The 27,555-nt window shown below is 38.6% G+C and overlaps 5 protein-coding genes across 10 annotated transcripts; 3 read left to right on the top strand and 2 right to left on the bottom strand.

Annotated features, from left to right (window-relative positions):
* Window positions 1–18: 18 nt before the first annotated feature.
* Window positions 19–5,833, bottom strand: LOC103862418. Its single transcript, XM_009140129.3, has 17 exons — window positions 5,538–5,833; window positions 4,812–4,945; window positions 4,648–4,732; window positions 4,342–4,395; window positions 4,171–4,262; window positions 3,948–4,051; window positions 2,949–3,868; window positions 2,355–2,517; window positions 1,910–2,284; window positions 1,586–1,835; window positions 1,382–1,505; window positions 1,249–1,307; window positions 1,072–1,171; window positions 800–995; window positions 483–727; window positions 342–401; window positions 19–261 (listed from the first exon to the last, which is right to left on the bottom strand). Exons 1-17 carry the CDS (start codon window positions 5,574–5,576, stop codon window positions 151–153), a joined length of 3,111 nt encoding a protein of 1,036 aa, XP_009138377.1. The 5' UTR covers window positions 5,577–5,833; the 3' UTR covers window positions 19–150.
* Window positions 5,834–7,559: 1,726 nt separating this feature from the next.
* On the top strand, window positions 7,560–8,762 carry LOC103862666. Its single transcript, XM_009140351.2, has one exon. It carries the CDS (start codon window positions 7,560–7,562, stop codon window positions 8,760–8,762), a length of 1,203 nt encoding a protein of 400 aa, XP_009138599.2.
* An 8,769-nt stretch (window positions 8,763–17,531) lies between these two features.
* LOC103862417 (WUSCHEL-related homeobox 13) lies at window positions 17,532–18,951 on the top strand. Its single transcript, XM_009140125.3, has 3 exons — window positions 17,532–17,955; window positions 18,142–18,642; window positions 18,728–18,951. The coding sequence occupies exons 1-3, from the start codon at window positions 17,736–17,738 to the stop codon at window positions 18,805–18,807; spliced, it is 801 nt and encodes a 266-aa protein (XP_009138373.2). The 5' UTR covers window positions 17,532–17,735; the 3' UTR covers window positions 18,808–18,951.
* Window positions 18,952–19,230: 279 nt separating this feature from the next.
* On the top strand, window positions 19,231–20,813 carry LOC103862415. Of its 2 annotated transcripts, none has more exons than XM_009140122.3 (5): window positions 19,231–19,799; window positions 19,935–20,019; window positions 20,097–20,151; window positions 20,302–20,422; window positions 20,575–20,813. In XM_009140122.3, exons 1-5 carry the CDS (start codon window positions 19,608–19,610, stop codon window positions 20,686–20,688), a joined length of 567 nt encoding a protein of 188 aa, XP_009138370.1. In that variant the 5' UTR covers window positions 19,231–19,607; the 3' UTR covers window positions 20,689–20,813. The 2 variants fall into 2 exon arrangements, with proteins under 2 accessions (XP_009138370.1, XP_009138369.1); XM_009140121.3 differs by having other exon boundaries at window positions 20,284–20,422.
* Window positions 20,734–27,300, bottom strand: LOC103862416 (DNA mismatch repair protein MLH3). 5 transcript variants are annotated; one of them, XM_033286282.1, is made up of 25 exons: window positions 26,707–27,300; window positions 26,569–26,620; window positions 26,446–26,493; window positions 26,178–26,332; window positions 26,030–26,087; window positions 25,849–25,906; window positions 25,626–25,718; window positions 25,397–25,556; window positions 25,275–25,290; window positions 24,948–25,168; window positions 24,797–24,866; window positions 24,634–24,714; window positions 23,912–24,520; window positions 23,180–23,788; window positions 22,897–23,070; window positions 22,618–22,691; window positions 22,332–22,532; window positions 22,165–22,209; window positions 22,005–22,058; window positions 21,804–21,910; window positions 21,670–21,718; window positions 21,509–21,568; window positions 21,360–21,432; window positions 21,164–21,249; window positions 20,734–21,084 (listed from the first exon to the last, which is right to left on the bottom strand). In XM_033286282.1, exons 1-25 carry the CDS (start codon window positions 26,830–26,832, stop codon window positions 20,926–20,928), a joined length of 3,438 nt encoding a protein of 1,145 aa, XP_033142173.1. In that variant the 5' UTR covers window positions 26,833–27,300; the 3' UTR covers window positions 20,734–20,925. The 5 variants fall into 5 exon arrangements, 3 of the variants coding, with proteins under 3 accessions (XP_033142173.1, XP_009138371.1, XP_009138372.1); XM_009140123.3 differs by having other exon boundaries at window positions 23,180–24,520; XM_009140124.3 differs by having other exon boundaries at window positions 23,180–24,514.
* Between the last annotated feature and the right edge of the window lie 255 nt (window positions 27,301–27,555).

Below are 27,555 nucleotides of genomic sequence, written 5' to 3'. Positions count from 1 at the left end.
TAGTACAAAAGAAAGCTGAAAAAACTCCTTGCAGGTGTAGTATAAAACTTTAGAGAAGCTATCTACATCAATAAATATAGTCCAACAAATGGTACTTGTCACATTCTGAGTTCTTTAAGAAATATGAATAGAACAAGAGAAAAGAGAGTGCTAAGTTTTTGAGCTCTGTTTGTTGAACTCAACAGCGTTCAACAGTTCTTTAGCCGTAGAGGAGAAAGACTTTGCAGTATCTTCCATCTCCGTCGTCTTCATGCTGATTCCCTGCATAGATTACAAAACAGATTTTTAACTCTACGAAACAATCAAAGATCATGTGAATTGTGATATCAAAAGTAGAGTACCTGTAGCTTCTTCAGGTTGTCTTGAAGTTTGCTCTGAGCCATTTTAGCAGCTCCCATTTCCTGCACAACAACACCGGATGATGAAACCGCTGAGCCAGCCAAGCTACATAACTTTCTCTAGAAGGCTATAGAGAAACTTACCTCGGACGAAGAAGCAAAACCGTACTTCTTCTTGATCTGGTCGACTGATGCGCCGCTCTTCTCCTCGTGCTTCTCATCATTGGTCACAACACTCTTCTCACTCTTAGCCGTCATCTGCTTCAGCTTACCTTTGAAGCTCGTAAACTTACTCGCCAGCTTCTGTTTACTAATCCCTGACAGTATCCCTTGTTCTTTAGGCAGCTCTTGTTGTTGATGATGATCATCATCCTCGATGTCAATGTCATCTACAAGAAAAAGATCAGAAACATACGCAGACTCAATTATTATTACATCACTAAGGATATGTAGACCTTTACCTATGTCCAACTCTTCTTCGTCGCCAACTCTGGTAACTACATTGCTCTCTCTACTACGCTCAACATTGTTGTTCCACGGGAAATTAGCTGTGGTGAAGATCTTAGAAAGGTCCTCAATAGTTTCCTTGGTGCTTTCTGTTGTTTCTGTATCAGCTGCACGCTTGGGTTTAGTCTTGAAGACAGAACCAAACATACCCTATAACAAAACAACATGGATTAGTTACTCATTTGTGTGTTAAAGAAAGCTGTAGAGTCAATGTTGGCTGCTTCACCTTCTTTTCCTTTGGAGATGACGCAACAGCTGATGCAGTGGTTCCATCCTGACAAACCGCATTATCTTTCTTGTAAACTCTGCTCAATGACTCAACTAGCCTAAAATAGAGACAGTTTTAAGACTTTTCAGTTTGTCTTTATGTTATAGATGTAAGCAAACTCTTATCAAGTCTAACCTAAATGTTTCCTTCTGAGGTAACACTGAGCTGACAATAAGTTCATCGTCTCCATTCACCTGCATCAAGCAAGAAGATGATCAACTAAAATCAAGCTTAAGTACTTACTACCAGTGTGTATTCAGAAGGGTACCATGACTAGATCTCCATCCCATGAAGCAGATATGGTAATCTCTGGTAATGAGTTTTGCTTTGGTGAAGAGTATGTGAAGCCTCTAATGGAAATTTGTTTTAGTAGAGATAGTTCTGGCAAAGACCTGAAACAATTCAAAACATCAGTGTGACCTTGAATATGAAGAAAGACAAAAGAGAGAGAGAGAGAGAGAGATGTTTTCACCTTATCTCAACAGTTCCATCAGAGAAGACAAGTATAAGGCCAACACCAGAGGTTCCATAGAAGGTAGAAGCTGAGCAAATGGATGGAGAACTAAACTTTTTCTTGTGAAGAACCTTCTTCACTCCCTGGACAACTTGAGACAATGGGTAGATGTATACAGCTTTCTCAGAACAAAGCAAAACCGAAGGCTGCCTTGTCGAAACATCCTCAACTATGCTCTCTCCATTTCCTGAAGAGTCTTGTTTTCCATCTGCATTTGATAAGAATCATTTAAGATCTTGATTTTTTTTTGTTTACTAACTTGAAAAAGAGGTGAGAATCTACCTAGAATCTGCATGAACAGAGCCTTGAATGGCTTTTTAGGCTTAACCATGTTGGTTCCAATCATGTTCCCTGTGTCACTATCCAAAGAAAAAACAGACGAGTCCCTCATAGCAACCACCAACACGTTCTTCTCGAAGCCTTGCACACTGCAGCTCTCAAACTGCAAGGAGGTGATCCCTGGACAGATATCACTAGCAATGTGTTTTGTATATAACACAGTTGCTTCCTCAACGTCAACCAGAGAAACATGTCCTTGATCTGATCCGATAGCGAGATGTTTTGAGTTTTGGCTTTTCTGAATACATGTTATGGAGCCAGTGAGCTTTATGTGCTTGACACTATGAACAATATGGTTATTCCCTTTCTTTGAGCTTCCTGCAACACGAAAGAGAGTATCAATATATGAAGACACAACACAAGATAGTAAAGCTAACTTCTAACATACCTTGGAAAGGGATGAAACTGTTTTCTGTTAGGTATGGCTCAGGTTTGAACCTATAAAGGCGAACCATTCCGTTCTGATCACCAGAGACAAGAAGCCTTGAGTTGCTGTCGAAATGCAAAGCTGTTAATGCAGCAGTTCCACGTGATGATATATCTTGATCAGCCTGCTAAGCAACTCACATCAGAGACAGAAGTACATTGAACAGAAGCAATGTTCACGAAATCACTAGGGGGTAACTATGAGCTTTGTAGAGGACTAACCACTAGTAGGATTGTGTGGAGCCTAGGAGATAACCAATTATTGATTTATTTTATATATTTTTCATTTATATAAGAATTTTTAGTTTTTGGGTTTAATTATAAAACTATTTTGATGAATTATTATAATTAGATATACGAAAGAAAATAAATTAGACAAAATTATGGATTAATACTAACATTATTATTTAGTTTAACAGATTTAAACTGATTTATAATAGTTTAAACCGATTTAGAATGGTTTAAACCGATTTGAACCGTATAATAGGACTGATTTGCCGCCTAGGCGCGCACCGATTTTTATGAACCATTAACACAAGAGTCTATGAAAATTTACCTGTTCTTTCAGGAACAAGACAGGAACGAGAAAAGGACAGGACATGTCCCATACACCAATGCTTCCATCACTATGTCCCGTGATGTAAACATTCTTAACTTTGGTGAAACCAGGAAAATGAGCAGAACGAGAAGCTTCCTTTGAAACTATCTGAGAAGGAAGAAACGGCGCAGTATCTTTCGCCAGCTGAGCATAATCCTCGTCAGAGAGATTCAGCAAGTGTGAAGAGTTTGTAAGAAACTTTCCCACTGTAACACCACTGCAAGAATCTGAAAACGCCAGCTTGACCACACTCTCCTTAGGGAGAGAAGGAGGTGACTTGGACTGAGATTGAATTAGATACTTCTCAATCATATAATCATCGTAGGCATACACACGTCCAGACTTTCCAAGAACAAGGAGAGAATCTTGTTTAGCATCAGCCATGATCATCTCCATGCCAACACAAGGCTCAGAGACATGAAGCCCCAGCTTAACCATCTTAACTTCGGTTTGGTCGTTAAGTAAAACCACTTGCAAGGAGTTTGAGGATGATCCAGTGGCGTAAACTCTGCTTGCTTTCCCTTCAGCGTAGACCCATTTTAGAGAATTTATCGGTGTCTTCTCGGCTTTGTATCCGAGGTTAAGCTTGCAAACCATGGAAAAACTCTCTGTCATGCTCCATATTAGAATGTCTCCATTGCTATATCCAACTGCTACTTTGCTTCCTGAAGGGCAAACCCAACAAGCACAAGTGGCTTTCTTTGCTTCTTGCTTTACCATACCGTTTCCTCCTGTTTTGAGAACCGGTTTGCTTTCTTTGATGTCCCATAATGTGATAAACCCGCTACTAAACACCAGTAGAATCCTTTTGGTTTCAGCTGTTGGCTGTGGTAGAATGCTCACAACTGAAGTATCATCAGAAGCTTCAACTGGAGAGCCTAACACAAACAAGAAGATGTTTCAAGAATCCAAATAGACCCTTTGTCTTCTTTTTTTTTTGGTGTTTTGGTTATTTACCATTTGATGCTAGATAAGGTATAGTGTAATCCATTTGTATCACTTGATTAGAGTCTTGATCGATCTTCAACACTGATACATTACCAGAAGAGTCTCCAACATAACTGCAAGTTCAAAAAACACACTTGCTTTCATTATCAAGAACTGATCAAGAAAGTATGTTAAGAAGTTTTTGACCAAAAAAAAAAAAAGTATGTTAAGAAGATTGAGAATTGTAGCATACAAGTAAGGTGTATGTTGCATAACCCTGAGAGATGTGATCTCGCCGTTGAATACATGAACATGAGACATAAGCTTCTTCTCCAAGTCCCAAACCTGAGTGAACTTTAGATTTCAGACCAAAGCTCAAATGCTACTATAGTACTACTTTGAGTGATTCAAGAAAATGCCTTACTTCAATCTGGTTTTTGGAATTCACATTGAGAAGAAGTCCTTGGTTCTGAACAAACTGGAGAATCAAAAGTAATATGTCAAGCTATGTCATTGTAATCAAGATCGGTCCTGAGCATAGGCTACTGGAGCATTGGTCTATAGCCCTCAAAATTTTAGAAAAAAAATTATATATATATAGAGATAGATCCCCAAATTTTTTTAAAAAATTGTATAAATCTTAACTAAATTGTTTATAGCCCCCAATATCTCAGGACCAACCATTATTGTTATAAAGAGAGAACACATAGATAATGTAAGTGAGCAGCACCTCAATAAACTTGCTTGTGGATGCTTCTTCTGACACTAGTAATGCCTGAGTCTGATTTTTCCCGAACAACTTGATTCTACCATCCCTGATAATTAAAAACAATATGTTATTTGTCACAACAAGTGAAACAGCTTGAAAAAAAAAACTTTCTGTACAACTCTTACTTGGTGGAAACAGCGAGAATCTTCTGAACCGGATCATAAGCAAACAAGTGAGCTCCTGATGGAATTCCATAGTGTAACACGACACGTGGCTCAACGTCATTAGCTCTCAGCCCTTCCGATGGGCTTCCTCCAGGCTGCAACAATAGGGAAAAATGGTAAGAGTTTGCATGATTCTGTTCTGTTCTGTTCTGTTCTTCTGGCTACGACTAAACCGGACGGTTCGGCTGGGAGACACGATAAACATGCCGGTTCGGTTCTTATGGTGTGGATAAGTCAAAAGTCAACAGATAGTTAGTAACGAGATTGGATACGCATTTAATGCGACTATTCAAAAATTTAGGACACGAAACATGCGTGTCGACAAAAACATCTTACGTCATAAATGTTTTTATTTTAACTAAAGTGTCAAACTGGATTAAACATCTGGGCTAACCACGAACCGACACAGAGTAACAGTCACATTCACAAGTTAATAAGATCTGTATTACTAATCCGACACAAGTACGAACTTAATCATCATAAAGCAAATATGTGTAATACTAATAACGGAGCCAAGGAAAATTCTTCTTTTTAAAATTAAATATTATTCTAACAATCGATCTAACATCGATTTCTGTAAATTTCAGTTTCGATATTTGTTTTTATTTTTCTTCTCACACTGAATCTGGGAAGCCTAATTGCAGAAGAAGATGAACAGTTCGATAAAAAAGAGGAGTTTGTGTGTACCTTCTTCCCTGCTTTCTCGACCAGCTTCTTCACGAACATCTTTGTAAATGGATCCTACAGTGAACTAATTCAAAAACTATCGAAGGTGATCAAATGAAAATTAGACAAAGATCAAACTTGAAATGTATCAGAGAGTTTCAAGAGATCACAAAGCATTCGATTCGTTTCAACAATATATTGAGAGAGAAGAGGGGAAGGAGAGATGAGAGAATAGAGAAACAATATGGGGTAGTAGTGTTGAGATTGAGAAGTAACGGTTTCCTTTGACGGTTTTTTATAGACGGCGACCCACAAAAATAAATATTCACAACAAACATTACAGAAACATATCAAGATATCAATACTATTACATCTTTTTGAAGTCAAAATTCCTATATATGGGGGCGGTGTAGTTAATTAGTTATATTACTAAAATTGTCTGAACGTTCCATAATCACATAATTTAATAAAATATTTATTGAAGATAAATCAATTAAACTACAATAATTAAAAAATATATATACAATAATTGTGAAATCACTTACCATATTTTTTTTTGTAAACTAATCACTTACCATATTAGATTAATATATACTTGAAAATCTTGAAAAATAATCAATTTACTTACATATACAAAAAATGTTTATTTTTTCAGATCTACATTTATATTATCATAAATTTGCAATATTATTGGAAATCATTGTATTATAGTCCAGAAAAGTATAATGAATGTTTGATAGCAATAAAAACTCTAGCGTCAGATATTATACGGTTATAAACATTACTACCACATAAATCTTAATCCATGCGATGGAGTACATGTGGGGCAATGTTCTTTAAACTCATTCCAACAACACAACACAACACAAGACTTCGAGCTATGGTGTGTCAGTGTGCTGCATCTCCCTTAGAGTAGAGTGAAAGATCAAAATAGGCAAAAGATGAAAAAAATAAAACTATACTTTCTGAGCATAAATAAATATATACTTCATCATTTCAATTTAGTTATTGTTGTAAAATAATTTTTTTCGTTTCAAAATAAATATATTTATTGATTTTATATTTCAATCTATTATTCAGTTAGTTGAAATGTGGTTAGGTGTATTGGTAATGATATTTTTATTTAGTAAATATATAAAATTAAATGTTTTTTTAATATGTGTCTCGAAGTTTAAAACGACAATTAAAATGAAACGAAAAAAGTATAATATTGTAATAAAATTGTTAACCGGTTTTCAATTTAAAAATACAAGGGTTACATCTTTTTTTTTTTTTGAACAAAGGGTTACATCTTTTTAACACCATAATCTGGTTTGGCTTTATGAAAAAAATTGAGAGAAGAAACAAACAGAACTCGTGAACTACTTCAACCATTGCTAAGCGGTCCCTTCTCTGAACAATCTTAAAAATTAATGATTTGCGAAAACAAAAGTAAAATGAATATCCAAGTAAACCCAAAAATTGGTCTTACTGACATTTTTTAATAATTTTTTAAAATATAAATACACTGAATTTTCTTTTCTTCTACATCTTAACTTTATAATAGGTTTCTCCCAGGCACCATCTTCGATGTTGGTCTTTAACCGCTGGTTTTTAGTAAGTTGCTATAGTGGACTTTCCTTTTCGGGTATCAGATCTCCGACACAGGCCTGCTTTAGATTCAAATTGTTCTCCCTTGAAGATATATCCGCTGGTCCACCACTCACACCCCCCTTCGACACACTGGTTTTCTCCCCGTGCTCACCGTATGACAAGACGCCTCGCCGGAGAATATGTGTATCAGCGGAACCTCGATCGGAAAATGATGACCTCCTCTGAGACAACGGCGCCATAACCTCCCAAAACCACCTTAGAGTCGACGCATAACTCCTCTTTGGCAGGTGGGTAACGTGCTGTTGACCCCTTCAGAAACTGCTGGACTTTTCAAGGCCTCATCTTATCTTATCTACTCCCACGGTGAACTCCCCACTACACTTTCAGACCAGTACACTCTCTTCTTGCAACACTTCCTTAAGTCGCCTGCATAACTTCTGCCTAACAACAATGGATTCACGTAGATTCTCTGCTGCTGAAAAAGGAAAGGGGGTAACTTCCCAGCCAAATGAAGCCCCTGTGAAGCGTGTGAGAGCTCCGGTTTTTGACACCTCTGCCCTCATTAGAGATAACGCCCTCACCTTGATTGGGAGAGTGACAAACCCTAAGGAGCAACCTGTTGACTCTCTCATCTCTGCGCTTCCACGCAAATGGTCCCTGAAAGGACAGGTCTCTGGATCTGACCTTGGTCAAGACTGCTTTCAGTTTCGTTTTGAACTAGAAGAAGACCTCTTACAGGTGCTCCTCAAAAGACCGTTTCACTATAACCAGTGGATGCTCATCCTCCAATGGTGGGAACCTGTCATATCTCCTTCCTTCCCATCTCAGATACCGTTATGGATCAAACTCCAGGGGCTGCCTCTGCATTTCTGGCATGAGAAGATGATTTATGACCTAGGGCAAGATCTCGGGACCTTGGAAGAATACAAAATCACAAAGACCTCGGCTCGCATTAGGGTCTCTTTTGACGGTCTCAAACCACTCCCAAGATCAGCTCTAGTTGAATTTGAATCGGGAGAGGAACTTATGGTAAATTTTGACTATGAAGATCTTGGATACAACTGCTCACGCTGCTATAGCCTCTCACACCTGGCACGTTCATGTCCCTCAGCTACTGTTGGGGAACAGAACGCTCAACGAGCACCTGCTGTATCTCGGCCCCAGGAGCAATCTCTAGACTCCTGTCTCCGCACTAGAGATCCACGACACTCCGAGGCTGATCCTTTCAATCAAAGGGTTGATAGGCATGGACGTCCTTTTGGTGAAAGGATCCCACTCCCTGAGTTTAGGGGCCGGCCACTACAAAACAAGATTGTCCCCTCCTTAGAGGGACCAAGAAATCAACGCCAACAGCGAGCTTCCTCGTACTACAGACCTATCTCCCCACCAAATCAAGTCAGGGCCAGACAAGACGTAAGAAGCCGATCCCCAGCTCGTCGATTGAGAGAGAAGACGCGCCCGGTGGATACACACCAAGAGAGCAGAGGAGCTAGACAAATTACCCCTGCCTGTGATTCACCCAGGGGGAACAATGAAACTCAGCGCCCACCGCTAGAACGAAACTTGGAGATCACGGATTCCCCCCCCCATGAGAGTTCCCACAACAGAAGAGGTCATGGAGCAGCTGAGAGAAGATACTATTCACTACATTAACGTAGATAACCCTATTGAATCTGCAGCTCGAAGGCAGAGAGTCTTGCAAACAGAGGAAGAAGGTTTGATGCAGAAGACAGCTTCAAGAATAGTCGCTGCAGCGAGCAGTAAGGCTATGATCTATGGGGAAAGCTCCAGGACTCTCCCAGAGCCAACTCCTCAAGAGCTCCTTACCCCCCTGTCGAGGGAGTGTCTGCTTCTATTCCAATTCCCTCTAAGAGAAATCAAAGTAGAGTAACTCCAGCTAGAAGAACCCAAGCGAGCCCGAGAATCTTCACTGGAACTAATCTGAGAAGAAGAAATATTGCTCACACACCCTCTAGACACGGGTTCCCCTTCACTTCACCAGTCCAATCTTCACAAAGAGGAATGAACGGGACTCCATGACAAACACAACAACAGGCTGCACCCGCTGCTACAGAGACGGGATGTGAATCTTTGGATATTCACGCCCCTCTTCCCCCTCTTCCTTAGTCGTTTTGAGCTGGAATTGTTGTGGGCTAGGGAATCTCCAAACAATCCAGAGACTCAAAGACCTGCACAAAAAGAATTCCCCTGACATTATCTTCTTGTCAGAAACAAAGAACTAAGATGAATTCGTCTCAAAAAAATTAAAAGATCTGAATATGGATGCACTCTACCTCGTATCAACCCTAACCCCTGGGTCGGGAGGACTGGCTCTTCTCTGGAGGAAGGATGTGAATATAACAGTACTTACAGCAACCCCGAACTTTATTGACACTCTCATTCCTTCAAAGGCAAGACCTTCAATGGAACGTTTGTTTACGGGGCACCAGACATCTCTAATCGCCTAGACGTCTGGATGAAGCTCTGTGATCTCTCCGTCTCACGAGACTCTCCATGGTTTCTCACCGGAGACTTCAATGAGATCACAGATAACTCAGAGAAAGCTGATGGAGTTGAACGGCCTGAAAATTCTTTCAGTAACTTTCGTTCCTTCCTCTCAGCTTGCGACTTGTTTGACCTTAAACACACGGGCAACTTCCTCTCATGGAGAGGACAACGCCATACCCATCTGGTGCAGTGTCACTTGGACAGGTCAATGGCTAATAGTTCGTGGTCAGATATGTTTCCAAATGGTCGAGCTCATTATCTCCAATTTGAAGCATCTGACCATAGACCTCTCATCTCAACTTTTGATTCAAAAAAGAAGCGCTCTTCTCGAATATTCCGGTAAGACAGACGCCTGCGTGACAATGAAGAGATCAGTAAGCTTATAAAAAAAGTCTGGAACGCTAACCAGCATTTAGAAGTCGCTACAAGGATCAGCAAATGCAGACATGCAATCTCGGCTTGGAGTAAAGATTTCCACATCAACAGCAAGAAACAAATTGTGGAACTAAAAGAGGCTCTGGATACAGCCCTATCAGCGCTTACCTCTGATGATCAACTGATCTCGTCGCTTAACCTCCAACTCCTCAAGGCATACAAGGCCGAAGAAGAATTCTGGAAGGAGAGAAGCAGACTCCTATGGTTAACCCTGGGAGACAAAAACACAAGTTTCTTTCACGCTTCAACTAAAGGAAGAAGGGCTAGAAATAGAATTTCAGTGATCGAAACTTCAAATGGTGAACCAGTTTACGAGGACATTATGATTGCAGACACCATCGGGGAATATTTCAGGGAAATGTTTACCTCTACTGGACACTCAGCACTGGAGATAGTTAACAAAGCCTTGAAACCATGCATCTCTGCTGCTACAAATGACAAGCTGATCCAAAATCCATCGGTAGAGGAGATCAAGGAGGCCATGTTTGTTATACACCCCGATAAGGCCCCGGGCCCCGATGGCTTCTCCGCAAGCTTCTTTCAATCCAACTGGGATGTGGTGGGCCCTGCAATAATAAGGAAAATTCAGGTGTTTTTCACGGAAGGCTCTCTCCCCTACTCCATTAACGCAACTCATATCAGGCTGATCCCAAAGATCCAAAGTCTTAAAACAGTTCATGACTACAGACCTATAGCTCTTTGTAACGTGTACTACAAAGTAATCTCTAAGCTGCTATCCCTCAGACTCAAGCCGGTTCTACAAGAAGTCATTTCGGAGAATCAGTCAGCGTTTGTACCTGGCCGAGCAATCTCTGACAACGTCCTCATCACGCATGAAGTGCTTCACTTCCTTAAGACGTCAGGGGCTGTCAAACATTGCTCGATGGCTGTCAAAACAGATGTTAGCAAAGCGTATGACCGCTTAGAGTGGTCCTTTATAAGAGCAGTATTTGAAAGAATGGGATTCTGCAATACCTGGACAAATTGGCTGATGGAATGCATCACAACGGTCTCCTATTCCTTCCTCCTTAACGACGAAGCAGTTGGTAGTTTAGCTCCGCAACGTGGCATCAGACAGGGAGATCCACTCTCGCCTTATATCTTCATCATTTGTGGAGAGGTTCTCTCAGGACTCTGCAAAAAAGCACAAGAAGACGGGTTATTGCCAGGGATTAAGGTGGCGCGAAACAGTCCTAAGATCAACCATCTATTATTTGCTGATGACACAATGTTTTTCACAAAGACAGATACAGCAGCATGTACTCACCTTATGAGCATCTTGCACAGCTACGAAGCAGCCTCAGGTCAGAAGATAAATGCTATGAAGTCATCTATATCTTTTTCAAGCAAAACCCCTGCAGAGATTCGAATGCGAGTTAAAACACAACTTGGAATTGATAAAGAGGGAGGAGTGGGAAAATATTTGGTCTTACCTAAGCACTTTGGCCGGAAAAAGAAGGACCTCTTCGCATCTATTGTGGACAGGATGAAACAGCGCTCTCTTAATTGGTCAACTCAGTTCCTATCTACTGCAGGCAAAGCGACAATGATTCAATCAGTCCTCTTCCCTATACCTTCCTTCGCTATGACTTGCTTCGAGTTACCGGTTAGTCTTTGTAAACAAATTCAATCTGTTCTCACCAGATTTTGGTGGGACTCAACAGATGGAGTGAAAAAAATATGCTGGACCTCCTGGGATAAAATGACACAACCAAAGAGCTTGGGGGTTTAGGGTTTCGCGATATACAAACTTTCAACAGAGCTTTACTTGCAAAGATAGGGTGGAGACTGATTACTAACCCGGAGTGCCTCTTTGCAAAGGTTCTTCTAGGGAAGTACTGTCATAAAACTCCATTCCTCAAGACAGCGGCGTCTACTGCTATCTCCCATGGATGGCGTGGAATACTCCTAGGACGTGATCTCCTGTTGAAACACCTAGGGAAAGCAATAGGAAATGGGGAATCAACGTCAGTCTGAAAGGATTCTTGGATACATCCAAAGACAAACTTAAGACCAATAGGACCCGTTCTCTTGAAAGACACTGACCTTATGGTATCTGATCTCCTTTCGAGAGAGACAAAGGAATGGAACACAACTCTTATAGACAACCTCCTTCCTGAGTTGAAAGACCATATCATGAGCCTACGCCCAAGCGTCATAGGAGCACAGGACTATGTCATATGGCCTCTGCATAAGTCCGGGAGCTACAGTGTTAAATCAGGTTACTACTCCACCTTTATTTCTCCTTCTGAACATGATCTGGTTAGTAATAGTACCTGTGACTGGAAACGACTCATTTGGTCTCAACAACTATCGCCGAAGCTGAAATATTTCCTGTGGAAAGTGGGATCCAATGCTCTGCCCACTGGAGGAAACCTACAAAGGAGAGGCCTTTTACACAACACTAACTGTATACGCTGTGGAGCCGTGGAGACCGTTGATCACATCTTCTTCCAATGTCAATTTGCAATTGAGGTTTGGAGCCACGCTCCCTGGAGTCACCAATCTGTCACCACCACAACTGCTAGTATCTCCTTCCTCGACACACTAAAGGAAAGTTGGAAATGGATCCCGTTACCTCCATATGGGTTCACAGGGAACGCCTTCCCGTGGATATGCTGGTCTATCTGGGTCGCGTGAAACCAGCTTATTTTTGAGAATCGTACTCAATCACCTGCAGAGACAGCCCTCAAAGCGATAGGGGCTCTTAAGGAATGGGAGATAGCTCAGCCACCTCAAGTTCAACAAGAAAATCGATCATCCAGACCCCAACGGACACCACCGCCTCACCCACAGGAGATCTCATGTAATACCGATGCTTCTTGGAGCCCAATTACCAGAAACGCGGGCTTAGCGTGGGTTTTTGCGGATCAATCATCGAGGGAGCTTCATCGCGGATCAAAGCTCCAATTTTCGGTCTCCTCGCCATGTATGAGAGAAGCCCTTGCAATCAGAGAAGCTCTCCTCCAGGCAGCCTCTCACAACTACCCTCACATCTGTATTCGAACAGATTCCCAAGTACTTGTCCAAGCAATCTCATTTTGCCGGAATACGATGGAACTCTACGGCGTTCTCTCTGATATCGACGACTTGGCCTTTTCCTCTACGTTTCCGTTTATTTCTTGTCGTTTTCTTTTTATTCCGAGGGCCAACAATGGGCTTGCCGATGGGCTTGCAAAGTCCTGTCTCTCTACCCATGTTGTCTTAGGCCTGAACTCATCTTAGTTTTACGAATGAATGAAATTAGTTGCTAAAAAAAAAAAAAAACAAACACTGAAACTAAATAATACATGATAACATGACAAATGTGATTGGGTCACGCATAAAACTTGTATGATAAAAAGCAAGGTTGTAAGAAAAGAAAAGAAAAGAAAAGAAGCTTGGAATCATGGTAGAGCCAAAGAAGGGTCTTCTTCAGAGACTAGTCAAAACGGTACACGTCGCAAACGCTAATCTCTTATGGGTCCACCTGAAGTTAGTGATCTAACTCTGTTACGTGATATCACGAGAGACGTCCGATCTTGTGGACGGTGAGAGATTATACTGGCTTTTTCTATGAGAACTCTGTCTGACCACCGACCAAATTTGAATAAATAAATGAAAAACAAAACTTGGACATAAGTGCAATTACCATTTTCTAATGCGATTCTTAGCGTAGTAGGTTGGGTTTATGACTATATCAAATCAAATGCAGCGATAAAAGTTGGACCCATCCTCGATATATCATTTCTCGGATACGGTCTCTTTAACTTTTGTAGATTTAATTTTACTTATATGATTGAACTTTTTCTTAACTTTGTGAATCCACTTAAGTAAAGCCAACCTACTGAATATATGAAACTAGAAAATGAAAAGTGATTCAGTTTTCCCTCGTAGCTTTCATATACCATCAATAGAGAGTGAGTATATATCCAACACATCATTACTCACTTATTCATCTAAAATCTTCATAACAACCACTTATTTCTATGATTATTAGCACTTGTTGATTAACAACCTCTAGTTCAATTCCAATACAATAATTCATAACACAATCCCAATCATAATATATACACACAATAAATTTTGAATAGTCCAATAGTAATAACTTAACGGTTTTACTTTATTTTTATGTGTTTTATAATTTATGTGTCCAGTTGAAAAAAAAGGGTTATTTACCAAATAAACAAAAAAAATGGAAAATTAGATTTTGAGAGAAATGGGAAGAATGTAGGAGAGGAGTTTTAGTTATTTAGTGAATTTATGATTTTTTGTGTATATATGAACAAAGAATTCAGAAGTTATTCATAATCCTACAATAGAACAACAATAATATGAAAGAAAATAATTGGTAAACACCAAGTCACACATGTACGAATAAGCTAAATGATTCTCTATAAATTAATAACTAGAGTATTCATGCCAAGAAAACAACTGTCGTCTGTCGTTCATTTGGATGCAGAATTACCGGTGTTGTTTGCAAAATTTATATGAGTCTGTTTACGTTGCTGATAAAAAAAAAAGAGTACTCATATAATAGATTTAAAATTATTTTGAAAGTAATATATCCTATCAATGTAAGATCTCAAGCTAATCAAAACTTTATACTTAGTGTGTATTATAAATTATAAATATTTTTAGATTAAATTATCATTGTCTTATTATACTTGTTATAACTCAAATTTAAAAATGGTTACATTTTGGTTGAACATTTCATGGCATAATAGAGCAAGCAAATGAGTCTCATAGTACAAAACAAACCTTAGGGGAAACCCATATTAAATTCTAACCCATTTATTTAAGAGATAAGTATCTCCTTGCCCAAAATAGAACTAAATAAGCCCAACGAGGCTCAACGAAATCCAAGTTACAATTATCGGTTTAAGCCTGTTTTGAAGATCAATCTTATAACCTTGGAAGTTATTACATTTTTGTAAAGATCAATCTCAAATACCTTTCATTTGGTGACAAATTTTTTGTATATTTTATATGTTCCCACGTCCTACACGGCTACACTCATAATAGAAAGATAAAAAGGAAAACACGTATGAATATGGATTCTTGGTACATCTCCAACCTCACTCGATCTTTTACTTTAAAATGAAATGAAATAAAATATGGAGTTAATAATATTTCAATTCAACTTTATATTTCATTTTATAATATAGTTTATTTTATAAATAAATTATTTTTTTTGTTCACTATTTTATTATAGAGTGAGATATGAAATTGAGTTGAAGCAACTTTATTTTATTTTCTTTTTTACTTCGTTTTAAGAGAAAAAAAATGAAATTTTATTGAAAATGCTCTTAGGAAAACAGTTCGGTCGATATTTGACTTAGGCTCGCACATGGAATAACAAAAACACTGTCGGGAAAAACGATGAGGCTAATAAATGTTTTTTTGTTTGTTTACTCGAATAACAAATGTTTCTATTTTTTCTGTTTCTAGACCACTAAACAAGATACGTAAATCCACAAAAACCAAGATTACCAAAACAATATTAGAATTAGCGATTGGTACCAGTAAAAAACTTTAAAACAATCAGTACTAGTGAAAAAACAATCAATAATTAATTATATAAAGTACAGATGATCAAATACATATATACTATGTATAGTGATAAGGTAAACGAGTTGTATTAGCGGGTTGCTGAAGTGGATGAAGCGATTGCTCGCGGACTTTGGAGTTTACCAGAATGGTCCAATGGACATGTATTGTGACAGCAAATCTGCAATATACATCGCAGCTAATCCAGTGTTCCATGAACGAACGAAACACATTGAGTCCGACTGTCATGCTGTACGAGATGCTGTGAAGAGTAAGCTTATAACTACACGACATGTGCGGAAAACAGAGCAGCTGGCTGATATACTTACCAAAGGTTTAGGAAAATATAGCTTCGACTACATTCTGTCTAAGTTGGGAGTTTGTGACTTACACTCTCCAACTTGAAGGGGAGTGTTAAGATATGTATAGATAAGTCCTAAGGTTGTGGAGAATAATATGTAGATAATGATGTAAGTATTACAGATAAGTACCAATATTGTTGGGAAAGATCTCACGTATGTATAAAAGGAGACCCTCTCCTATTGGAATAAACAACAGCTTTCTTAATATTTGAAAAAAATCACCCAGTAAATATCAGCTGGTAAATATACAGGTAAATTATAATGTGTTACTATTAGGTAACATTATACTTCCCACCGAACAATTCATAATCATTCCGATTCTAAACTTATGTTCCACCGTATTTAGGTGAGGCATTGACTTGGAATATAGTTGTGAAGTAATTCATCTTATAATTGACCTAAGTTGATATATTTTTGACGTGGAAAGGTCACAGTATGCAAGTAGACCTGAGAAGAACTAAGTACACGTTCCGACAAATACTATATTTACCGGGTTCATTACGGCATGAGTCATGACCGCGTATTCATGTATTCGTTGACCAGTACTACTCACATTTTGTTTTCAACAATAAAGACAACTATGTTTAAACGTTTCTGTTACTAGTTACTACTAGAGTATTATTCAGGGATCATGTTCATTTATTTTTATAGTTAATGATTCTGATTAAATCTTATTAAATTCTCAAACCCTTAAGTACCCGTGGAACGTGGACGGCGGACACCGACCATTTACGACTTCTCAATTCATGGTTAGATGACACGTTGGTGTGTGGCTCCTTAACGACCTTAACTTATAAAGTCCTGACTCTGACCCATTTCTTATTTCATTTATGTTTCTTCTTATGTTTGATTAGGATGATAGGGATTGCAAAAGACGGTGAAGCTAATACTCTATAGAGGATGGTTTTGGAAAAATATAATCTGGAATGTGTCAGAAAAAGTTACTGGATAGCAACTCAAGAATGTCAGTTAACTGGTCAGGAAAAGAGTAAATTAAAGTGTTTTTATTTCTCTAAATTTTCTTTACCACATCTTTACTATAATACGAATTCGATTGTTGACCAAAACGTTAATCTAAAAGCAAAATTAAAATTTATAAATATTTTCATGAAAAATTGAGCTTGTGTATTATTATTATTGTTGTAATCATGCAAACAAAGATATACAACTTGAAAAACTGATAATGGCTTTTTCGTCAAAAAAAATGATAATGGTAATAGTTCAATTAAAATGTAATAAACTTCATAAGTTCATTAGTTTTTTTTGGTAAAATCATAAGTTCATTAGTTTCAAAAAGGAACTATATTTCAATTTCTTGAAAGAATATCAACCAACAAAAATAAAACTTAGCAACATTAATCAGTTAATTGCATAAAAATATAGTAAGAATATTTACAACTATAAATAAAAAAAGAACATTAAACGAAAATGTTATCATCAGTTATATAACTAGCCGTTTAACTGTCAGTATACACATTAACTGTCGATTTCTAGTTTTGGAAACTAGATAAGCATTTGATTCTAATATTTTCTTTAAATCATTTTGCTCTTTATAATGTTACCGTTTGATATACAAATGATCGGTCTTACTCACATATGAATCATGTTACCGTTTTTCTTAAATATTTAGTTCTTAAGCATTAATAACAAAAAGTTAATAGTATAAACTTATTTTTTTTTGTCTTTATCGTGCCTTTACCTTTCCTTCTTGAGCTCTTCGTCCTTCCTCTGTTTCCTTCATTCACACAGAGAGAGAGAGAAACGAAAAAGACTCAAAACTTTGAGAAAAGAGATGATGGAGTGGGACAATCAGCAGCAAGCCAGTAACAATCCTTCTTCAAATCTTCAAGGGATCGACGCTAATGGAGGCTCAGGCTCAGGAGGAATGTACGTGAAGGTGATGACCGACGAGCAGCTCGAAACTCTGAGGAAACAGATTGCTATCTACGCCACCATTTGCGAACGTCTCGTCGAGATGCACAAAACCCTCACTTCTCAGCAAGATCTTGCAGGTTCTCAACGTTTCTTGGCGTAATTAAATCTTTTTTCTGGAATTCAAGAATAGGTTTTAGTAAGCAACCTTGAAACCCTCTAATTGAGCTAGAGTATTTCTGCTTGATGCTAGTTCTTGGGTATACAAAGTTTTAATTTTTATGTACTTTTCAACTTCAACAACTCTGTTTTCATTTGGTGTTTAGGGAGAGTGGGAGGTCTATATGCAGACCCAACGTTTGGTCACAAGATGACAGGTGGTAGGCAGAGGTGGACTCCTACTCCAGTTCAGCTTCAGATTCTGGAGCGTATATTCGACCAAGGGATAGGGACACCGAGCAAGCAGAAGATCAAAGACATAACCGAGGAGCTGAGCCAACACGGTCCGATAGCTGAGCAAAATGTTTACAATTGGTTCCAGAACCGGCGTGCTCGGTCCAAGAGGAAGCAGCATGGTGGTGGTGGTGGTGGTGGTGTTGGTTCTTCTAACAACAACAATGGTGAGACTGAAGTAGAGACTGATCAAACTGAGACGGTGAATGAGAAGAGAAAGATGCCAGAGAGTCTTCTTGTTCTTCCTGATGGAAACAACAACAATGGCATTGGGACAACAAGTGCTACTAGTCCTAGGGCTGAAGAAGATCTTTGCTTTCATTGTCCTGAGATGAGTTCTGATCTTCACTTGCTTGGAGTCCTATCAAATCCAAGTAAGTTAAAAAAAAAAAAACATTTTACACAAAGCTTGGGACTTGTGTCTGAACAATAATCAGAGAGTTTGATGTGTTTTTGTAGGGGATGAGCATCTTGTAGGAAAGATGGGAATGTCTGAAAGCTACAACCTTTATGATCATGTTGAAGATTATGGCATGTAGGGCTGAGGAAATTGGTTTAGTAGTCAGTCTTAAGCAGTTTTAGACTCTTTTTAATTATTTTGTTTATGGGTGTTTTAATCAAAGCTTGTGATGCATTACTTTAATGTTTTACTGAATTTAGAGTGATTCCTATCTCCTTTTTAACTATAGTAATATTTACATTTTAAAAAACTGATTCAGGTTTTACAGTTTCTTTTCGCTACCACCAGCTCCAATCCCAAGAGGCGCACTTTAATTTAGTTTAAAACACGCAAACCTAGCAAAGCTAATTCACATTGTCATTGTGTATGATGATGGACCAGGAAAAAAAAAGACAAGGCGTTAAAGTAACCATGTAAAAAACGACAAGGCGTTAATATATCAAAAGAATCAACGGCATGTCGTTTTTGTTTTTAGTATTGAAGTTTTTCGTTGAAACGGCACACAATCTGTAAAGCTTGGACCTTTTTTGATCTCGACTTCAGAGTTATATATCGTCTTCTTCTTCTCTTCACCTGTTCAGATTTGACCCTTTCACTCCACTTTTAAGATCTGGTCTTTTGCGTCTTTTTCTTCTTCTCGTGGCTGAGATATTGGTAATTGTGTGTTTCGAGATTGGTGACATTTATAATGGTGGAATGGGGTTATAATGCACGCGTGTTGCTCGACTAAAAGCCGCGGAGACATTGTTTTGCTGCATGAATCGAGTGAGAGACTCAAAAGTCTGAAGCTTTTTGATTGGGGCAGGCTTTTTATATGGATAGGAGTAAACTACGACTGATAGATACACTGTGTTAATAGCAACTAAGACCAGGTTTCTAATGGTGAGCTCGTGTCTATCGTATAAGAGATACACTTACATACACGAAAATGAAAATGAGCCAACCAGAGGAGCTATTGACATCCACCATGTGATCATCAACGGAAGCAGAGTAACTGGTTATGCCCGTCTTTGGTGGCTTGCTTTCTTCCTTGTGGGTTTGGCTATTATCATGTACTTTCTTCTTGGGAAGGTAAAGCATTATCCTGATACATGACAAGTTTTGTATTTAGTGTGTATTTTACTTTACATGGTTGTTTTGTTGATGTTCCATCTGTATCTTCTTTAAACTGGTATCTGAAAGGGGTTGTTAACTCATATATTACAGGACAATCCAGTTAGGACTCTTTCTTGGAGCTGCCTTTTAAGTGGTTTCTTTGTTATGATACAAAGCCGGAAGTTTGTCAAGAAAGGTGAGGAGGCCTTGTTACCAAATGATTTAGTCTTTCACATTTTTGAAACTGATTATTTTCTTACTTGAGCTGTTCAGAATCTGTTATAATCATGCCAACCTTTGGGATCCAACTTGAAACCCAATATTTAAGGTATGCTTTATCTGTCTAGTTAGTATATGATTGTCTGCATTCCATGATGGCTTAATGATTTGAACTACAGCATATGAATGGCCTATATGACTTAATGCTTCTTAACTTTGTTTATCTGTTTCTACTTTGCAGTGGAAAAACTGTCTCCAGGTTTATCCCTATTGGCAAGATTTTGAAGCCTGTGCTGGTCGAATGCGTCACCCCCGTTACATGTTACTGGAGTCTCTCCTTGTTTCTGCGTGGCGAAGAACAGCTTACGTTGGTGTTTAAGGTAATGCAAAAACAGTTTCTTCCAATACATTGTGAGAGAAAGTTTTACTGACAACATTGAGAATAGTCACGGGCTACCAAATGATTCAATCTCGAACATTATACTGTTTCTTTTTGCCATTGATTCTAAGTTCAGTTTCCTCTTTTTTACAGGAATTGCGCCCGTCATTGAAGATGTTGGTTCCCATTTGGAAGGCATTGTGTGCTGTTAGTGGCACAGACCAACGTGAAATGATGACTGAAGAAGAACATGTTGTAGCTGGTTAAGCATTTACATGTGAAATATCTACTGCCAATACAAGCAGAATCAACTGTGTTTTATTTTTGTTCTTTGGTATATTAGTTGAATGCAAAGAGTACAATGAGTTATATCAGCAAATGTGGTGTCAACCTAACTACTACACATCCAAGGATAAGATTTACAGTGTGACTAAGAGTAGCAAATTGAAAAGGTAGTTATTTACTGAATCTATAGCATCAAAGGTTTGCTACAGGTGCAACTTCTTAGCTTTTAGCTTCATCTACGCGTGACTTGGCACGATCAAGTGTGATTTCTCTATGTTCGAACCCATGCCACGGTTGTCTTGGTTCGAGCTTTGTTATCTGTTTGTGTAATGCCTTCAAATCGACTAGAGGAACTGTCGTTGGTCGCCCATGAGCACACTGTAAACATAAGAAATGGGTTAATTTGATTAGAATAGAAGATGAATCATTTTGGTAAAATTTCATGTTTCTTACTTACCTGGAAACACAGTGAGGTCTGCTTTAATCCTTCGATGATTAAAGAGCATTCCGAGAGTAACAGAGAATCTCCGAACATAATTGCACCTTAGCAGTTGTAGAAAAAAAACAATTAGTAGTGAAACTAAGTGCTGAACGGTAGTCACTAACTCATCCCTGATCATGCATAACAAATTCTGGAGAGATCAGGAAGATACCTCTACATGCTTTGGAGTTCAGGACTCGAAGAACAGATGGAGGAATTGTTGATGATCCGTCAGTATCAGCAAGCTAGTTTGGCAAAAGTTGAGTAAGAATCTTGAAGTAAGAAGGTAAGTCATGTGCTTATACGTGATTCTGAAAGTACCTGCTGAAGAAACTCTAGTAGATCAACATCTGATAGATTTACACCCAGAATGCATGGGACCTACAAGTGGTGTAAACAAAGTGATCATTCAAGTGAACTATAAGAATTCCACAGAGAATAGAATAAAAAGGGAAATGAAAGAGCTAGAGTAGGCGTCTAACCGCATTAAGTGTGATTGGAGTTGGTTTCCGCTGAATGATGCTCATGCTCCTGTAGAAAAGGAAAACATTAATCATGGTGAGGCAATCTAAAACACACAAATGCATATGCTGTGGGACAGCAAGAGAAAATTTACTTCTTAAAGGACGTTGACCCTTCTACATTAATGCTGCAGATCCAACCCCATTCTCTTATCTGGTCTGAGTAACTCTGGAGTAACTGATAACCCATCTCTGGTAGGACCTTCAATGTCAACATTAAAGATTAATGATGCATCATCAATAAAATGAGGCACAGTAGACTACTCTGATTTAAATCCAGTAGATGATAAACATACCAACTCTTGGTTTGCACTCAAATAGGTGACTGTCCTTGCTTCCCCCGCCAGGACCTAGTAATTTCATTTTTTTTGTCAGTTGATAGAAGAACAATATTATCCAAACTGTGAAACACTAGAAAAGTAGTTACATAAGCTTGAGGTTCCAAGATGCTCTTACCTTTTTACGCAGCTCTTCCAAGCGAATTCTTTCATCGGCAGCATGCTGTAAAAATGAAACCCCCAGATTAACTTGTAGCAAGACATTTATTAAGAGCCATAGTTTTAACAACTTATGTTGTCCTTGTTTGAAGATAAATAAGAAGAAAGAGATGATATAGGATGAACCTGATCAACGATGGCAACTGTTCCACAAGCAACAATTGGAATATATTTTTTATCCACTTGTTGTAAAACCTTGGCATCTTCAAGGGACTGTCTGTTTATAGATTCAGGAACCAAGGACTCATCGGATCGCAGGTGCAAAAGTCCTGAACATATATCGAGTACACTATCTTGATCATGAAGCTCGTGTGATTCCTTTGCAACCTGGCACAAGGAAATATTAGATGCTCAGTTGTCTTCAATGGTTTTAGTTTATTAAGCAAAAATAAAACATTTCAATTTGCTTAACCTGAGGGACCGGACAGTTATGGCGCCATTTCGTTGTGGATTTAACTGGATCCAGATTTTCCTCAGAGCTTAAGTCTGTGACATAGGTAACATTGTTAATTACTCCACATGAAAGAGGGGATACAAAGGAAACGTCGTGAAAACTCCCCTATACCAAAATTGTCAAGGAGAACGATTTGATTGACAACTACACCGACATGAAAGATGCAAAAAGTGCCTTTGGAGATGATTTACCTACCAAAGAGACACACACACAGCTTATTTAAAGATTAATAGTTACCTTCGTCTCCATCCTCATCTCGGGTCTCTGAGTGCACAATACTGCAACCAGCAGATGCTTTCAAGTCTGAGGCCGAACTCATACTTTTCCCTGGTTCTTGTAGGTGGTCATATGACACATCATCAAGGATGCTGCCATTACAGGGTTGTGTCAAGCACTCCAAATCATCAGGTTCTGCAGAAAGTTATACCTTGTTAATTTCTTTTCTACAATGTTACCAAAACTAAAACAACAGTAGCACCAAATAATCACTTATGAAGAAAAGAGGAACAGTAGTACGAACCTGATGGATCAGAATTCTTCAATTTTGTGTCTGATCTACAACTTAAACTGACAAATCTCTTTTTCTCTTGATAAAATGGAGGAGCAGAGCGGCTTCTTCTTGACCTTCGTTTACCAACATTATTCTTTGAACCATACCTATAACTAAATTTGTTCGTCCTGGTACTATGTTGTTCAGTACCCACATTATCTGCATGCCCCCACAATGACTGGAAAATCTTTTCACCTGACTCAGTGCAATTCTGCATATCTGCGAAAGAATCTGTGCTGGTTTTTCGGCAACCGATTTGAGGTATGGCCTCATGATCAAATTTGAAGTTGTTAGCTGGACTGAAAAAATACCCAGGGTCAGGCATCCTTCCCAGTTTCAAACTCCCTTCAAGAATTTGACAACCTTTCTGATAATCAGACTCCCACTCGGCCGTAGAAGGAGATGTGGAGAACACTGTAGAGCACTCAGACCTCAAACGGTAACTACCAGGACCAGACCTCCCGACATTGGCTGAGGAAGAGTACCTTTTCTTCACAAATTTGTCTTCATAAGAACGAAATTCCACAATATCTACGGGGTTGATGTTAAAATCTTCTCCAATTCCAACGCTTGTACTATCTGAGATATGTTGTGGATTAAACCAATCAGTATCCTGCCATGAACTCCCTAGGGAACAATCAGGAGTCCTGGTCATTCCATGAATTTCATGAGTATCAGAAAGAAAATCACAGTAAGAACCACCTTCTCTGGTCTCTAGGACATGAATCAGTGAATTACTTCGTTTGTCATCAAGTTTCATACGCATGCCTGATTCATACCCTTCACCACGAGATAGATTAGGCTCATGAAGGGCTAGGCTTTCTCTTGAGGAGCAACCCCGCAAAAGATGCTTTCCAATGCAATTGCTGACATCCAACTCATCTTCAACTTCTTCAAACTGAAAATTCAATACGTCTGCATCTTTCATAAAACCATGGTTGACATTGAGAGGTGTGCTAGTTTGGCATCTTGTTAGAAACTGTTTGCTGCACTTAGCGCCAGAAACAAATCTTGTTTCTAGGAAGTCAGGAACTTGTGGAAAGTCTTCATTCTTTTGCATATCTGTGTCACGTGACTGTAGAAGAGAAGCAGTCTGACGGTCAAATTCGGCTACAGTGTCTTGCTCTTTAAGATTCTGAATTTTCATTCCAAATTCATATTTTGGAGACCATTCCTCCTTTCCTTGCGACAAATAACCATCATCTCTTTTGAAGTCAGCAGACGGGGGAAAGAGAAAACTAGAAGGTGTCTCATCATTACTTCTCTTGAGCTTCTTTTTTGTAGGCTCCATAGTTTCTGGCCACTCTGCATCTAGAAAATGAAGCATTGGTAAAGGCTGCTTGATAATATATAAGAGATGCTGCCCCGTTCCCCTAAGTAAGAACTAATGTCATATAATGGTAACAGTATAAAACGTTATGTACCTTTTTCAAGTCTACCCATGTCATCAATCAGGTCTTGTCTATCACCTTTTGCCAGCAGATCAGCTCCCCCATCACAAACTTCTAAGAAAAAAACAGTAAGAAAACATTGAAAAACCAAGAAATATAAGGGATACTATCAGAGCTTGACAAAAGTGTGGCATACCAAGACCCTCATCTTTCTTCCAATTGGCTAGAACGATTCTTTCTATCAAGGTAAGTATAGGTTCCCAGTTCTGCCACAGATAGAGATACAGGCAAGCTTTAAAATACAAAAAACGTCTAAGCAAGTTTAGATCACAAGAGAAATTTAATACCTTGAACTCAACGTTTGTCTTTGATGGTTCAAATGAGAATTCATAAAGATGACGTGGACATGTTATGCACAGTATGTAACCAGGACAGGGTTGAAGTCTGTTACGTCGTCCTGTTTGTAGCCCATCTGTAGGCTTCCAGTCATCCGTAGAATCAAAACTAGCAGCGAAGTTGTTCAGCAGCTTATGTATGGGACCTTTGCTTACGAATCTTGAATTGATATCTGTCACCGTGAAGGCCATACAACCTTATACAGAAACTTCCTAACTTAAACCGCAGAAGATAGTTGATGTATAGTCACACATAAAAAGAAGCAGAGATAAGGATACATATGTACTGCAAAGCCTGCAAGGAAAATACCACAATAATAGAGAAAGGTGAGGCTCAAGGTTAACAATCTGACAAACAAGGGTAATCGTTTTGAAGCCCATAAGTGGAGCAAGTAACTTGCCTTGAAACTATCTCGAGGACCAGATATATACCCAGAGACATTCAACAGGCCATCTGTAACGTCTACTTTACAAAGAGAGTTTAACGCTTTAGTCCCTGCATCACTCATCAGTAGAGAAAATGCTGAAGCAGAAGGATTGGCTTGGAGAAGCTCTTCGTCACTGTAACAAGGAAACTATCAGAAGGGCCGCTGGACTCATAAGGATCTTAAAATGAAAGTAAGAACCCACCTTTCGATATCAAGAACACTGAAGGAAACATCCGAGTGCACGAGCGCAATCCGGAACGAACACTTTGTTATAGATTCCAACACTTTCTTGGGGCTTCCGTTGCAAAAAGAGAAAGAAAGAAACGATTTTAGAGTCCAGAGACAAATAAAAACATGGACGTCTTTCAGAGAACTTCAGACAAGGCGAAGATGAATGCGGATGTTTAAGTGTCTAAGAAATGAACCTGGATCGCATATATTTTTGTCTCACTGGTTGATTGTAAAACAGATCTCGGACAGTTACTGCATCAACCAGGTCAACATCAGAAATAAATCATGCTATTGGCCCCTTGCCAATGTAAACAAAAAAAAAAAAATCAGATGCAAGCATGACAGAAAAAGCAATGGTGACAAAAGACACATTACCAGTTGTGCCAGAGTCTTTTCTATCATCGTCAATTGCTAGATGTAGACACTTGGATCCCTAAAAAGCAATGTGTAGAAGTTTAAAACCATAAACAAAGTCATACACATTAAGCAAGAGTGTTGAATTGCATCAAGATTCATCCCATACCTTCATAACCTTCCGATAACCATTAGGCCTCCCAACAGCTTTAGTCGTGATTTCCAGCAACGAGATATCTGATATCGAAGCTAAGGCCTCTCCTCTGAATCCAAAACTTTCACTGGCTGTCTCCACATTTGTAAAGTCGTGAAACTTTGACGTAGCTGATTCCACACATTGCTCATGATAAGTTTCTTAATCGAACGAAAAACTAACAATCCATTAAACCTAACTTACAAGACTCGTCCTTTATAATGAAAGTGAGATAAGCACTTACCATATCTTTCTCCCAACAAAACCAAATCATCTCTGGAAACGCCACATCCTGAAAAAAATCAAAATTAAGACTCAATCATTTGCACAAAGGTGAAGATAATCATAGTGGAGCTACTACACTCACCATCATCGACAACCTTCACAGAGCATGTAACAACACCCACGAAGATAGACACCTGCAAACAGAGATTTTCAATCAATCAGCAGAATTACAAACAAGTTTTCAGAACCAGAAGAGAATCGAATTCGATTTCGGTTTAACCTTGGTCGCACCAGCGTCGAGACTGTTGAAGACGAGCTCCTCCACGACTCTCGCCATGTCGAACATGATGATTCCGGATCGCATCGAGTGACGGACACCTTCCGGTAAGGGCTTGATCGTCTTCATCTTCTCGCTCGCTCAGTCACTCTCTAACGGGAATGGTTCCATCGACTGTGGAAACTGGAGGGAAAATCGGGAAATTGGGGATTTAGGGCTTCAAAACGACTGCGTTTTTGCATGTATTTATAGTGTTTGAATATTGCTTCTTTCGGGTTTTAACTTCTGTTTGAATCCCTTTCTAACCCCATAGAAAGAGAACCTTCTAAATCTAACCCTAGTGCTAAATCTAACCTTAGTGCTGAGGGTTGGTCGGTTTATATTAAAAAGCCACCAGATTAGACCACCGACGACTCTCTCCAATTTTATTCCAAGAAAATAATTACATTAATTAATATGAACCTGCAAAAGGCCAATTAACAACTATTTTCACATTTTAACATGGAAACTACCAAACATTTAGTTCGATAAATTTGGGTAAGTAGCATTCTCTAATATATGATACTCCCTCTGTTTTTAAATATAAATCATTTTAGAAAATTTTTTATGTTTCAAATTATATGACATTTTCGGTTTTTCATGTAAAATTTATTAACATTTAATGTTATATGACCAATGATAATATACATTCAATTTTATTATTAGTTGATTTGTGGTTAGGTAAATAATTAATTATATTTTTTTTAGAAAATATAAAAAATAATGATTTCTTAATTTATATACATAATTTTAAAACGACTTATATTAAAAATAGAGGGATTAATACTATAATACTTATAACTAACCTGAATT

The sequence above is a fragment of the Brassica rapa genome, chromosome A03, assembly GCF_000309985.2.
Source record: "Brassica rapa cultivar Chiifu-401-42 chromosome A03, CAAS_Brap_v3.01, whole genome shotgun sequence".
Lineage (NCBI taxonomy): Eukaryota > Viridiplantae > Streptophyta > Magnoliopsida > Brassicales > Brassicaceae > Brassica > Brassica rapa.
This window is presented reverse-complemented; position numbering and strand designations above follow the sequence as displayed.